The sequence below is a fragment of the Ostrea edulis genome, chromosome 4 (assembly GCF_947568905.1).
Source record: "Ostrea edulis chromosome 4, xbOstEdul1.1, whole genome shotgun sequence".
In the NCBI taxonomy this organism is placed as follows: domain Eukaryota; kingdom Metazoa; phylum Mollusca; class Bivalvia; order Ostreida; family Ostreidae; genus Ostrea; species Ostrea edulis.
Window position 1 is genome coordinate 83,442,146 of NC_079167.1, and position 15,583 is coordinate 83,457,728.

A 15,583-nucleotide genomic window follows, 5' to 3' on the forward strand; every position below is an offset into this window, starting at 1 on the left:
AGTTTTACTTTGAAACACCTCAACATTTAGTAGTTTGAAAAGTGTTTCGTACAGATGTACAGAGTACTTGTACAATGTAATCATTTATTACAATCCCATGAGATACGTTAAACGAGAAGTTTGTACATAGAAATACTAACATCTCGAGTGTTTGGGTGAACTTTCAACCTGTTAGCCACATAATCTGACAACCAGTTTCCTTCCCTCAGGTTATTACATAGTGGATGTCCCAAGTCATTGTTTGGACGCACATGTGCCAACACAGCCATTAGTCCTGGAAAATAAACAATTCTAGTGACGTCTCTGAAAGTTTCATGTAAAATAAACAATTCTAGTGACGTCTCTGAAAGTTTCATGTAAAATAAACAATTCTAGTGACGTCTCTGAAAGTTTCATGGAAAATAAACAATTCTAGTGACGTCTCTGAAAGTTTCATAGAAAATAAACAATTCTAGTGATGTCTCTGAAAGTTTCATGTAAAATAAACAATTCTAGTGATGTCTCTGAAAGTTTTATTGAAGATATCTGTAATTAATCTAGCAGTTCCTAAGATACCTTTTCTGATCTATAATTAATCTAGCGATTCCTAGATACCTTTTCTGTTTTATAATTAATCTAGCAGTTCCTAGATACCTTTTCTGTTTTATAATTAATCTAGCGATTCCTAGATACCTTTTCTGATCTATAATCAATCTAGCAGTTCCCAAGATACCTTTTCTGATCTATAATTAATCTAGTGATTCCTAGATACCTTTTCTGTTTTATAATTAATCTAGCGATTCCTAGATACCTTTTCTGATCTATAATCAATCTAGCAGTTCCCAAGATACCTTTTCTGATCTATAATTAATCTAGTGATTCCTAGATACCTTTTCTGTTTTATAATTAATCTAGCGATTCCTAGATACCTTTTCTGATCTATAATCAATCTAGCAGTTCCCAAGATACCTTTAATCATCATTTACCACATCTCATTACTTGGCAAAAGAAACAAAAAGCATGACCTACCTCTTAGTCCACAGTAAACCATGGGCCCATACCCAGGAATGTCGTAAGCTCCAAAGCCATTTCCATCAGCTGCCTCCTCAGAATCACACCGATATAGCACAATATTCAGATCCGATAACGAGAGTTTACTGACAATTGCGTGGAAATTACTGCTGTCGAATGTCTTATCAAACATAGTCCTCCCACTGTACGATCTCATTAAATATCCAAACTGGCTTACTCCACGGCGAATTTTTAGAATTGCATTCTTAGCTTTGTGTGGAAGAACCTGTCTATTAAATAGAAAAGCATATCTTGTTCATACCTTTAAAGACTGTAAGAAGCATAAAATTTTATTACCAGAATATTCTTATTCAGAATTGAAATAAATTTAACAATCCAACCCAAATGCTGCTCTACAAAATGTGTTGCTCTTCAAAATCGTAGAGTAAATCATTAAAATTTTTACAACCAATATTAAAGGATAATAATTTCTGACTAAAACAAAACTGACTTACTTGAAAACTACCACAGAACCCGGAGGAAAGGAATGGAAGTCCACTTCTGAGGAGTCGCCCTGCTTCCTTATTTTGATTGATTCACTTGCACTGGTTTCTAACTTTTCTTTTATGTCCAGATAGTAATTTGGGAGACCATTGATAAAATTGGGGTTCTTTTCGTACTTGAAACCTTCAGTTTCACTAAACTTGGCTTCAAATACTATTTCTGTTATTTCTCCTGCAAATAAATTTGATATGTTGCATGTACCTTCAACAAATTTTGATTTAAACTAAATTATCTTCCCAAAGTCTTGACTGTTTTTTTATTCATTGAAACATTGTAGAGTTTATACAAATTATACATGTACAGTACTTCACATTTTACAATGACCATGATTTTTTAAAATAAAGTAAAACCATGCTTTAAGTGTGAGAGAAAAATACGATTTAGGCCATAAAATATTAATTAATTTGGTTTTCAGGTCTACACGCATCTGTTTAAATAATGTGCATTAAACATTCTTTACCCTTTAATGAATAAAATTCCTCTCAAGTGCTCTCCCTATGCCAAAAAAAAAAAATTAAAAAGAATTTTTTTTAACTCTCTCTCTGTAAAACATTTAACTGGTAGAGTGTATAAGACTTTTCCAATGCTTGCACTACGCTGGAACCGTTAAAAAAACCCATCCTCCCTCATCTCTCTATGGCAAATTGGCCTAAGAACCAAATAATTAATTTTCTTTGGCCTTCTCATATAACTGTTGTTCATGACCACTGTATTTCTGTTTCTGATAAAACTGAGCACCTATTGGGATACATTCTGTAACATACGAATACTAACCATCTACGTGTAGTGGCCTAATGTAGCCAGTTTCCTTTGGATTTTGTGGATTTTGGAATGCTGTTCGAGCCACCATGACATATGACTCGTGGTTATGGGGATTGTGTCGTGTTATTGCTACCGTGTCGTGCGACAGCTGATCTACATACACCTACAGGAAATATAAGAAAGATGGATAGTGCTGTGCATGAAAATTCTCCTCATACATGTACATTGTACGTCATGTGCAATATATAAGCCAAAATCAAAGTTACCTCAGAATACCCAGTTACACCGAGGTGGTAATGAAGTTTATTTAAGATCTTCTTCCCAGCTGTGATTCCAAATTTATCATTCATAAATGGTGGCTCTGGAAAGTCCCAAGTTGCCCAAGACATATACAATCTCTCCTCCTTCACAACATGAATCTGTGAAGTTGTGTTAAAAAAAGCATAATTGATTATCAAACGACATAAACTGGCTCTGCGACAGCTGTTGATTCGTGAAAGAGTTTACTAAGATTATGCTGCTATAATTACTAATACTGCTGTTCTTACATGATGTGGAACCAGTTGATCGTATCCTCGGTTACTGCCTGTAGCACAGCAAGCCATGGAAACAATGGCTGCTGATGGAAACGGGTCAAACGGACTTCTTCTCTACAAATGAAGAAATGTTTGTTTAAATTTACAGTGCCAAAAACTTTTATTTCAGACATTAAAAAAAAATTTGAGTACTGCAAATACTGAATATATGGCTTTAATCTTAGTGTGATGCAGTTTAAACACTTCTAAAAGCACACTCCAAATCACACACATGATCAAAAAAACTTTCAAATAGTGAAATACCTGTACAGGTAAACTTCGATATCTCGAACTTGTTAGGACCAAAGAAAACCTTCCGAGATATCCGAGGGTTCGAGAAATCAAAGTTAATGAATTTGACACCAATACTGTGTCAAATATGTTGCATGTCAGCGGGTTTTTTCCTTATATAACTGGTACCGATAAATGGTACCATTCCCAATGCCAAAAACCGTACATTTTTCCCAATTTTGAGACTAAAAATTCCCAATTTAATTGCCGAAAAATAGACATCTGATATCGTAATTCACTTTGTCCAAAATGTTGTACGAGTTAACTAAAATGTTTACTTCCGGTATTAAATCGAAAGTACAAAACATGGCAGTGCGCGTGTTGTAGAGCTACGATTATTTTAAAATGAGCCTAGGGCGATTCTTTATGTCTCACAACAGGAAATATTACCGTAAAAAAGTTTGTAAGGAGATGAATACTTCTTGTTTTGTTGTCTTTTTCCTTTTCTTTTAGTTGAAATCATTTGCTGATACATTGGTAGAAAATTCCCAATTTGTTCGATTTTGATGCTATTTTTCTCTATCGAATCAGTACCGGTACCAGTACCAGTGGGTAGAAAAAAATCACTGCATGTTTTATTTGACAGGTAAATAAACACACCTTTTAAAAGCGGTAAAGTTTTAGTTAGAAGTTAGGGATTCTTTTTGATACGTTTGCATTTGCAGGTATATTGTATATCTATTACTTTATTTGATACTGCAACACTTACATTTTACGAATTTTGGTCGTTTATCATAGCGATAATCAGTTATCACGTTCAGTTCAGTATTTCTGATACCCGGATTTGTGTTACGCTTTGTAAATCATAAACCGATCACTGTTATAATGACAAAGACGGAAATGGGGAAATATTGCTGCATTGAATTTAGTGTCTTTTTCGACTTCTGTTATAGTCTGGAACTTTGTTTCCATTGTATGAACTTTATGATTCCTTTTTATACCACTGCCAGATAATCCAACTATACCCCGGGTTGGATATCGGGTCCTTCGTTACATGTAGATTGCTCATTAGATACTGAAGATTTTGAATTTTGGTGCTGATATTTATACTTAAAAATAAGGTCTTTTATTGTTTAATTCTTGATTTCTATATCACTTTGATGTGTTTATTGTTTACTTTGACTTGTAATAGCATGTGTAAGTGTCTATTACGACAAAATTGAATTCCTATTTCAGTACTCGTCCCCTTGTTGAATTATTGTGTCATCTTACGTATAAGTGTGCATGTCATGATCACCTCCAAACACCTAATCTGCATAAAGCTCCCAAATCAATAGCTTGGGACTAATGAGGCGTGATTATCGGCAGTGGTTTCATGAAGCCCATGCTAGACCCAACAGAAATGTCCAACAGGCTGTAAAATTAGCATAATGGGATGATTGTGTACTTCAGGTGTGAACTCAATGAAGCGAGAAACTCCTTGGACTTCGAGATAACATGTGATTTTAGCACTTGGGACAGTAAATCCTTTTCGAGATAAGCCAGGTATTCGAGATTTCCGTGTTCGAATTACCGTTTTTTTTTAAAAAATCATGAATATAGTAACACTGGCCGGGACTGTCGACTCACTTCAAGACATCCGTGGTATTCGATATATTGGTGTTTACCTGTATATATATTTCCTCTTTTTACCTACCTCTACTGGACTTTCATTGTCATGAGTTTGATCAAAGAAGAGAGCATGGGCAGTGGTGGGCAGCAGGGGCTGTACACGGGGCTGGATGAAGGATCCCACTGAAGTACCCCCATATTTGTACACCAGTCTGCCCTGGTCGTGACAGTCGCTGGCACTCATTGCCTCTAATAACAATAATAATGATCTTAATTCATAGATGCATACAACAAAGATTGAATGCAATTCAATAACATTCAGACTTATTATCCTCATACATGTCCCAAAACTTTTGTTTTACCTCGTATGAGAGAGTTAATTCCGAGTTTGTTCATAAAAATATTATCCACACTCTCATTCCCTGTAAACAACTCGGCCACTACATACAGGTCTGGTCTAATCTTACGAGCAGCATCCAAAACATACTGTAACAGATAAAGAAAATTCAGTCATTCTCTTAGCTAGTTCTGGTTATGTAGATAACAAAATTTGCCCAATAAAAATCAAATTTGAGAAGAAAGGCTGTAAGAATGAGAGTATCATGAAGGTATAGAACATCTACAGAGGAATTATTGCATTAGATGTGTACCTCAGCCACGTGGATAGGTGTGCTGTGACAGTTGTCTAACCTCACTCCATGAAATATTTTAACCATCGCCTCTGTGTAGTCCTTCATACGTTGCCACAAATAAGGACAATCCTTCGGCTCCTTACCGTACCTAAGTTTACAGCTGTCTCCCCAAGGTAACAACTCTCGCCGCAGGTAAACAGTCCTGTCTGTAAGATATTTCAAATGAAGCAGTTTTTGGTATAAACTTTAATCTAATTCTTTTCACGTTTACAGTGCATGGGGTTAAAGGTCAAGTTACCTGGGTCAGCAAAGTTTTTGAGAGGATCATCTCCCATCACCCATCCATTGACAGCCATGATAAGCTTCCCAGAATCCCCATCCATATTAACTTCCTCTGATAACACTGTGCCATCGTAGGACTCGGGTTGTACAAAGTAACTGAAGATTAAAATGAATGCCAATTTAAAGTATATCTAAGACAATTTTTAAATAAACAAGAGATGTTTGTAAAACATATATGCCCCCCCCCCCCCTCCTGTGCAAAATTGAAAAGGGTTATACACATGTATCATTTAATTGATAGTAGTATCATCAATTTAAAATATTGAGCAGACAATATCTTCCTATGCCAAGAGTGGATTGATCATGTGACCTAAAAATCAATAGCGGTCATCTACTCCTTATGCTGTACCAAGTTTGGTGTCAATCAAGCAAATAATTCTTAAAATATAGGAAACAATATATCACTATGCCCAGTTTAACCCTTGACCTTTGACCACATAACCTGGAAATCAGTAGGGGTCATCTACTCCTTAAGATGTACCACTGCACCAAATTTGATGTCTGTCAAGCAAAGGGTTCTCACGATATTGAGATAACAGTATCTTCCTATGTTCAGTTTGACCCTTGACCATGTGACCTCAAAATTAAAAGGGGTCATCTTCTCCTGAACATGTACCAGTGTACCAAGTTTGATGTCTGTAAAACAAAGGGTTTTCAAGATATTGATTGAACAGTGAGTATATTCCTATGTACAGTTTGACCCTTGACCTTGTGACCTCAAAATCAATTGGGGTCATCTTCTCTTGAAGATGTAAAAGTGTACCAAGTTATATGTCTGTCAAGAAAAGGGTTCTCAAGATATTGAGCGGACAGTATATTCCTATGTCCAGAGTGGAATGACCCTCGACCTTTTGACCTGAAAAACAATAGGTGTCCTTTTCTACTCATAACCAACCCAAATAAGAAATATCATTACGATCAAGTGAATGGTTCTCAAGATATTGAGCGGACATGTGGTCTACCGACCAATCGACAGGTGCAAAGCAATATGCTCCTCTTCTTTGAAGGGGGGCATAAAAACAAAATTGAAGTAAATAGAAAGAGAATTTACTTTTATCTCCCCTAGAATATAGGCATTTTCAAAATAGAGATTCACCAACGCGATGGCTAGATTCAAGTGTGCAGTAAATTCCAATGAAAGCAAACCTTAAATTATTCCTCTTCTACACTGGCAACACAATTATAGTTCAAAGCTAATATATACACTTTGATACTTTAATAAGCATTCCTTAAATTTTTAATATATCCAAACTAATTCAAATAAAACTGATAAAGTAGTGGCAATGTCATACTTCCACATCAGAGGTTCCTCTGCCGTGACCTTCCCCACTCTCGGACCATGGCCATCCACAAATCTGTATTTAACATTGGCCACAAAGTTGGAGATAGCAGCATTTATATGATCTTGCATTTCGGCAAATTTGTGTCTGTTGAGCTCTTCAAGCTTGGCTCGAAACTCTTCACAACATCTCTGGATGCGTTCTGCCCTACTGGATACCCCTGGTCTAAACACAAATAAAAGCTGTTTAAAATATTAATACATGCATGAGGAAGCTTGAATATTAATAAGAAAAAGTTGTACCTTTGTGGTCCTAAAGAAAAGGAAGACTCTACATGTATAGATTCCTATGTAAAACTTTAAAACCCTCTTGTATAATAATTTGATATCTGTTATAAAGTTACCCTAGTGGTTATTGCAAATTTGGTCAAAATTGGCCTACTAGTTCTCAAGAAGTTGAAAATGTGAAAATGTGAAAAGATTACAGACTAAGGACAAACTTAGATGAAAAAGCTCACTTAAACTTTTAGTTCAGATAAGCTTACAAGAGCAGATTTATGCTAAACATGGTAGCTAGCAGAGATCCATCATTGTTAGACAAGATTTCTTGGTAACAAATGTCATAATTATTCCTTAGATCAATCCCATTAAACACCCTGATTCCCTCAGATCTAGCAACACTGCACTAAGGGTCACATTCTAGTCACACAATACAAGGAATAATCTGACAATCAGTACTTAAACCCATTAAAGTATGTCTAAATTCGTAAATGCCGAGCTACATTTAACCCTTTCTCCCCATTTAACTCTAATAACCACATGTTTCACATTTGATTTAATAAGTATATATATCTGAAGTAATTAATAGGACTTTTCAAGTTATTGAATGTTACAGACACTGACAAATAACATATCCACAATTCAGCCTTTCTCAAAACAAGTATGCACAACTATTACAGGACTCACTTTGTTCTATAATTTCCCACAGCTTTCACAATGCATCCTAGTCCTTTCTTTTCTGTTTACATTCTCAAAGGTATCTAATATATTGTACCAATTTTTTTTTCACAAGTCAGATTATCTGATTTGTTTGGTTGATTAAAGGTCATGACCTTAGGTCACAGGGATGTGACCTTCAATGCGATGATTTAAATCATTGTGTTGCAGGTAAACCAATCAAAAGGGTCTAATCTTAATTAGATTATCCTTATTTCCATCAGAAATAAGAGGATACCTGTCAGTGTTATACAAATGAAGAGCTGTGTCCATGTCGACTGTGCTCGTATTCCTTCGGAACTGGGGGTCCTGAATCAATTCAAGCTGTGGTTTAGATGATGAGACACATCTTGCCTCTATAAAACAGAAAATCACGTACAATATAAATTTTAAACCTAACACCACACTTGAATGAAAGTTTTCTATTCATCGATTATTTACATACCTTCAATTGCCCTCTTAAATTCTCTGAGAACAGCCTCAATGTCCATTGTATAAAACTCATGTAACTTGTAGTATGGAAAAACATCTTCATGTAAAACTCTGTTGATTGCCTAGCATTGTCAAAAAAATATGACATAATGTACACACAAAACACAAATTTTTCTTTAGAAAGTTTTCAAAGTCTCAACCAGCATGACATCAAAATGCTGCATACATGTGTCAAAATCTAAAAGAATTTTTAGCCCCCTAAATTTTTGCTTTCCACAATCATCGAGTGTATTGGAGAACATGGTTTTTATTGTTACTACATATGTATCTCTCAAAATGACAGACAAACATATCATGGTTTCCAATGCACTGGATGTTTTTGGAATGATTTTTTTTTTTTTTTTTTTACTGAAATTGACATTACTAAATTTGCCTGCGCGCCTGTTCTGTGTTATAGTACAATTGATAGCTGCAGAAAAGTAACATTAATTGGCCGTTTATATCTCTGGTAGATAAGCTGACAGGAAAATGGCAAGTCAATGTGATAATATTTAGGCACATTTTAAAGTAAAGCTGTGTGAAAAGTAATGTGATGAAAACCTTCTTAATGGCATTCATTACACTTCATTAGAAGCAAAACCAAAGTCAAGGCCAATTCTTCAAGTTATATGAAAACTTATTGTCATTACAGAAATGGTTAAACTGTCCACAACACCTTGTATTTATGCATGAAATTATGAGAAGGCATACATTATGATGTCCAAATGATTGGCAAGAAACAAATGGAGAAATGAGATCAAGGAATCTCAAGGTCATCAGATTGGGGTATGATTGCTCAAGGTCATCAGATTGGGGTATGATTGCTCTTACTATGATGTAATTAGACATGAAGTTTAATGAAGGCTTCTTTAACAGATTCATTGGAAATGGGCTATAGGCAGATTGAAGATGTTTGAAGACAGGTGTAAGTATCTTCCCTGGATGAAGTTACCTCTAAGTGTTCCATACGGTCCACAATGTCAGGAATGCCTCTGGATTCGTATTTTCCATCCCCTACATCTATGCTGAAGTGAAGGAGAATTCGATCGACTAGATACGCTGGCCTGAGATGGGGGGAGTTGACAAGATTGTATCCACACTCTGGGTGTTCTCTAAGCCAAGGAGAATCATTGGCAGTGTGATTTAACACCAGATCAGTCATAGACAAGATCTTCCAATTTCTCACCATTTCATTCACAAGTGTTTCTACATCATCATACCCATAAGTCTTATTTTCTGTGTTAAATATTGGATTCAGACATAACTGATTTCGGATTGAGTAAGCAGAGTTGGATTGACCTAATTCTTGGATAGGAGTGAAATGGATCATATTATATCCGGTCTCGTAGGACACTTTGAGCCTCCCCTCCCATTCAGGGAAGGGACCTAGAAGTTTGGAGATGACAGACTGACACTGAATGCTGTCCAAACTCAGTTCTTCGTTTTCCTCATCTTCACAGTCATCGGTAGAAAATGACAGGACTGGGTCCACCAGAAAGTAGCCCTCCCCATCTGCATGTTGTTTGTCTTTACTGTCAAAATACAGTGATGTTAGAGTTACCATACACTTAGGACATGTTCCATGAAAAAGGCTTGTATTGACTCCCATTTGGAATGTTTTTTCAAAGTGCCAAACTGTGGTAATTTTTTGTGGTAACTAAAAATATTAATACTCAGGATGAAGAAAATGTAAAAAATAAAATTATAAAAGTATTCTTTCACTTTTAATTTCATTTTTTTAAAAACGGTTACTAACGTCACATTTTTATGACGGAACACTTGACGGAAAATGAATTAGCAATTAATAAATCTTCTGTTTACTAAATAAGTTATGAAATTATTTAACTACATGGCTCTCTTAATGAAAGGTTTAAATGTAATCTATATACATTACATCGAGACCAATGTTTGTTGTGCTTTAATAATGACTCCGAATCTTTTATTTTCTGTCAATGCTAATGTCGGTTCTTGACGGAACTTTTTTTATGCTAATGTTATTGTTTGACGGAACAAAATCTTGCAGAACTTTTTCGCAGTGATGTATATCATGACAGAGTACAAGTAGTTTCCCATGATGAGTTTTTATTGCAATAAAATAGTCTTTGAATTCATAAACCGGTAGTTTGACGTACAATTTAGTATAAATAGAACGATTTCTTATGCTAACGTCACATGTTGCTAACATCAGCAATTTTGACAGAAAGTCTATCGCTTGAAGTTTTACGTAAATCTGGATACCTCATTCACTCAACCTGCCATTCAATTGGAAAATCCCATTACAACGCCCCTTGCAGGGAGAGGTGTAATAATAATAAAGAACCACAACTCTTACAATGGTTTGGTAAAGAAGTGTGCTAATGTCACATTGTGTCGGGTAGAGTTTGACAGAATGATGTTAGACCAAATATCAATGTAATTTCTTAAGTTAAATATTTTGTTTAAAGAAAATAAAATCTGTTCCACAATTTCATTATGACTTTTAATGCTTAATTCCAGAAAAATAATCAAAGCAAATTGTTTTGCAGTACATCTCTATGTACATATGTACATTAGTGCTAACGTCAATATGTTTGACAGAACGAAATTTACAAAAACTGCTTACTTTGAATTTACTTTTGTATAATTTGTTTTCATAAATAGTTTGCAATTTTTTTAATAAAAATTAAGTAAAAGTACATACATTTTTTTTACATCTTTTTCGCCCCTTGTTTTCTTATTTAAGTTGAAATAAAGTACCTGAGAAGGTGGGTACCACTTCTCACGGGAGTTAATTCTGTCAATTTTTCTCATATTTTGAACATTCACACACCAAAATAATTTTAACAATTTATGTGTGGCAAAATATTTTTGATTTTATAATTAACTCTAGTCCATTCAAGTTTGTAATTAAAAACATTCTTTACTTTTTGAGCATATTTATTTTTAAATACGGAGGGGAAAAAATTGACGGACATTTTATGCTAATTTGGTGGAATATGTCTTAGGCATTAAAGACTTGCTGTATGAAAAGCCATGCATACAAATTGTATCTCATTACGATGCTTCTGTTTGTGCCTATTCATCCGAGATACAAAAAACAGAGCAATATGACTATTTCGTTTTCTTGTACATTTATAAAAAACAGAGCAATATGACTATTTCGTTTTCTTGTGCATTTATTAATAGCAAGCACTTCCTTAGAAAATACCTGGAATGAAAAAGTGGCCTATATATATTCCTTTAGTTAGGAATGTATTTAGTTAAAATATATCTTGTTTATAACTTCCTTAAAGCTTTATATCTGTAACAAAATAAGCAATAGGAAATGTTCAGCATAATTTGATGACTCGGTGCAGGTTATGAATAATCCCAGGTATGACAAATAAGCAGAGTCAGTGAATTTACATCTCCCACTTCAAATTCTACTCATTCAATTTGTGCATTTGAAGGAAACGTTTCGGTTGTAATTTAATCATACTACAACATGTATCAGAGATATCTGTTTATACTTCAGGGGTAAGATAAAAAAATCAATGAGGGATAAAAATTTTAATTCAAGTAGTTGAGGGACAGGGGGGTACAAATCGTTTTTTTTCATAAGAATTAATGTGAAAATTTCTTTCATAAAGAGCAAATATTAATTGAAACATAACAAAATTAAAACATTAAAGATGGACAGATAGACCAAATTAAATATTTCCTTCACTTCTGTAGACATGGGAGACAATAACAAGCTGTAATACATCATTTTATAATATATGATGTTCCAAAAAATTGAAGTAACTATAAAATTTCCAATGTTTCACACTGACTCAAATACAACCACTTCAAAACACGTTTTTAATTCACATAAAATTCATGACACAGAATGAACAGGAAGTTTGACGGATTCAATGAGACAAACAAGATCAGTTAGATAACACAGGAAGTTAATCAGTGTACTTCACAATTCTCTATTCCCTTTATGTTTTTCATCTACTGGTTAATGACAAGCCATTTTTTCTCTATACTAATGTTTATATAACTCAGTAATTACTGTGACATTTAACAGAAGCATAATAAGACCATTTGCAGTTGTCCTTGTCACGACAAGTAAAAGGTCCAGAATTCTTTGGAGGAAAAAAACAAAAGATATTGAAACACTTCATGATAAACAAAATCTGACTGTGTTACATGTACATACAACATAAAACTGATACTGTGTTAAATTAACAATAGTTTGTGCCATCTACAAAAATATATGTTGTATTAGGAATAATTTTCTACTCAAAACACTGCACTTGAACTTTTTATCTGCGTTACATGTAATGAAATATATATGGTACCTTCCATCTGCTGTGAAGTAATAGTTGAATGACCCTGCAGTGTTGATCTGAGCCTCGGCATACACATCATGTCGGTCAATCTTAGAACCACTGGGGCTGTTCCACTCGAGCTCTGTGTACTTGGTCCGATCAAACGGTACACTTTTATTTGTGGGGTGATTGGAAAATATTCTGACAGGACTCACAAACAGTGAAGGTCCCAAGTTAAATCTTAGGATCCATCCTGTTAAAAAATAATTGTGACTCAAGTGTTTTGCAGAGTTTGGTAATACCGATTTTCACATTTAATTGTTACTTGAAAATGATCTCATATTTTCTGCATACACTCATACATGAGACTGAAGATCCTCTTATCCAGAAGCAAGTTCACTGTTCTGATAGCAACAAATAATCAATCATAATATTCTATAATGATAGTGCATTTAACACATGCATAAGTGCAAAATATGTGTGATTATAAGCAATACATTATAATCTTTACTACATGGTAAAGAGAAAATAACAATTATATTTTACATGGACATGCATTTGTATTTACAAAGTTATTACATATATGAAGTCACTTATTAGAGAGTTATATTCCTTTTCTATTGCAATTCCAGAACTTTAATTTGATGACCAAAACATTTTAATTACCCCCCCCCCCCCCCCCATTGTTTCTGTGAAATATGAATGTAATGTATACAGTACAAGGCTATGTGCTAGTTAAATTATTTTGCTGAATTAACGACTGGTAGATTACACATGTAGTTAGGTTGCCTACCTTTCTGTAGTCTGTACAGAGTTGTCTCCCTGTTTTCTCCTCCATTGAGAGTCAATACTCTGATCTGCTTTGTATGCATAGTTTCTTCTCAACCCTAAAATGGAAAATAAAAGCAGGGTATATATTATACAAGAATTCTTCTTCTGTGAGGTAAAATTTTATCATACCCATTGTTCAGCTTCTGATTTGATGAATATTTTATATCTATAGGTATTAATTCTAGGTATCTCTCACTTACTCTATGACCCTTCATTTCTTCCTCTCTCTCTCTCTCCACCAGATATGGTGTTTATTCTTTGTTTCATAGACAACATATCTGGCATAATCTGATATTGACACATTGTCATTCTAGATCAAAATTAATTCTAACATGTCTGATGCCTTATAGATGGATTCTGGCCTGTAGGTTATTAAACTTTTTTTATCACGCTTTCGTACTCAAAACTCCGTGCTCTAAATCGTACTCATACTCAAAAGTGAAGGTTATAAAACTTTTATAAAATCTTTTTCATACTAAAATGGAGTACATGCTCAAGATTTTTCGAGTTGCTTTGGAGCTTGCTCAGAGTTGTAATCAAAACAAACATGGTTGAGTTTGAGTATGAGTTCGATAAAAGTTTTATACACACTTTATGTGCAAATATTTCCTTTAGTTCTTAATCAAAAATAGAATTTGTGTAGCGACATAACATTAATGGAGCGGATCTCAGATTTGATTTTAATCAGATTGTGAATACAGAGGTTTTAATATACATCATAAATAAGATTATATATATATATATATATATATATATAAAAAAAAATAAAAATATGGATATGTATGTTCTAAGTAAATTTGAATTTCAAAAACTGGAAATAAAAATGTCTTGCTTTTTCTATTGTATTCATTTTGTATTCACCTCATTTTGGCCCACTAAATATTGAAATTTACACCCTATGCAGGCTATCACTGTCAAATATACATGTAAACACTCAGACTTGCATAATTACAACTTAGTACATCCTTCTCTATAAATTACTTTATTGAACATTCAGAAATATTAGTTTTGGATTATAAATTATAGAGATTTCAGAATTTGTGAAAGATCATAATTAATAATTTTTGTATTACACTGTACCAGGAAAATTTCACTTCATTTTACTTCTGCCCATTTAGCCTGAAATCCTTTGTGGGCAAATTAAAACTGGGCTAATTCAACAAAATCTGTTATAGACCGTATTACTGAATTTTCAGTACAAGTCGAAGGTAGCAAAATAGCTCTGGTCTGGACAAAATTCAGAACAGGGAGAAATTCCTTTATTCAGTGTATCAAGACCAAAATAACATGATGTAAACCACACCCAGTACAGAGAATCAGTTAACTTAAGCTATACAATGTCTCAAATGGGTGATCTTGTTTTATTTTCTGTTTTTATCACTTTACATTGAAATCATATATATATATACTTGTTGTGGTGAGAAATCCAAAATTTTACGGTCAGAAAAAAACCAGAAGCCAAAATAAGATCCAGAGTCAGAATGTCCTCATCCTTCTGAAATTCCATTTTATAATATTCAATATTTGTACTATTTGAAAGCCTCAAAGGTTTGCTATTATCGTGACAGAGATTTATCACTTGATTACAAGTTACAGGCTACAATATAATTCCTTTGAGCTCATTTTTTATTTAATATATTCAAGGAGCATAAACAGGAGAAAATTCAAATTTGAGTGATTAAAATATAGCTCTTTGAATCTACACTTAAAAATATGTCAACCAACCGGTACTTTCCACAGGTGCTTGAGGACAGGACACAGCACTGTAAGATAGTTCAATGTGGTATTTTTTGATGAAATGTTTATGTTTATTTTCAGAGTTGTACCATAGGATGAAGCAAAAATATGTCATACACAAATGATGGACTAAAAAAGAGTCACAAGAGACCCAGGGGTCAACATTCTTGGGGGTGGGGGTGGGTGCTGTGTCCTGTCCTCTTGAACTTACTTCAATATCTTAAATTTGAAAGTACACTGTACTTAAAACTAGCTGGACCAACAACATGAATTATAGATTTAAAAACT

The 15,583-nt window shown here is 34.1% G+C and overlaps 1 protein-coding gene across 1 annotated transcript in view; it reads right to left on the reverse strand.

Moving 5' to 3' along the window:
* The window catches only part of LOC125671502 (glycogen debranching enzyme-like), a 30,009-nt gene that overhangs the window by 12,653 nt on the left and 1,773 nt on the right, over window positions 1–15,583 (reverse strand). The window contains exons 2-17 of the mRNA XM_056163991.1: window positions 13,521–13,614; window positions 12,758–12,980; window positions 9,406–9,985; window positions 8,428–8,536; window positions 8,221–8,338; window positions 7,000–7,212; window positions 5,664–5,803; window positions 5,384–5,571; window positions 5,096–5,219; window positions 4,819–4,982; window positions 2,865–2,966; window positions 2,583–2,735; window positions 2,329–2,479; window positions 1,506–1,725; window positions 1,009–1,280; window positions 141–274 (exon numbers count right to left, since the gene is read on the reverse strand). Of these exons, the coding sequence (XP_056019966.1) occupies window positions 141–274; window positions 1,009–1,280; window positions 1,506–1,725; window positions 2,329–2,479; window positions 2,583–2,735; window positions 2,865–2,966; window positions 4,819–4,982; window positions 5,096–5,219; window positions 5,384–5,571; window positions 5,664–5,803; window positions 7,000–7,212; window positions 8,221–8,338; window positions 8,428–8,536; window positions 9,406–9,985; window positions 12,758–12,980; window positions 13,521–13,599 (2,970 nt within the window). The 5' untranslated portion in view covers window positions 13,600–13,614. The remainder of the gene's footprint in view (window positions 1–140; window positions 275–1,008; window positions 1,281–1,505; window positions 1,726–2,328; window positions 2,480–2,582; window positions 2,736–2,864; window positions 2,967–4,818; window positions 4,983–5,095; window positions 5,220–5,383; window positions 5,572–5,663; window positions 5,804–6,999; window positions 7,213–8,220; window positions 8,339–8,427; window positions 8,537–9,405; window positions 9,986–12,757; window positions 12,981–13,520; window positions 13,615–15,583) is intronic.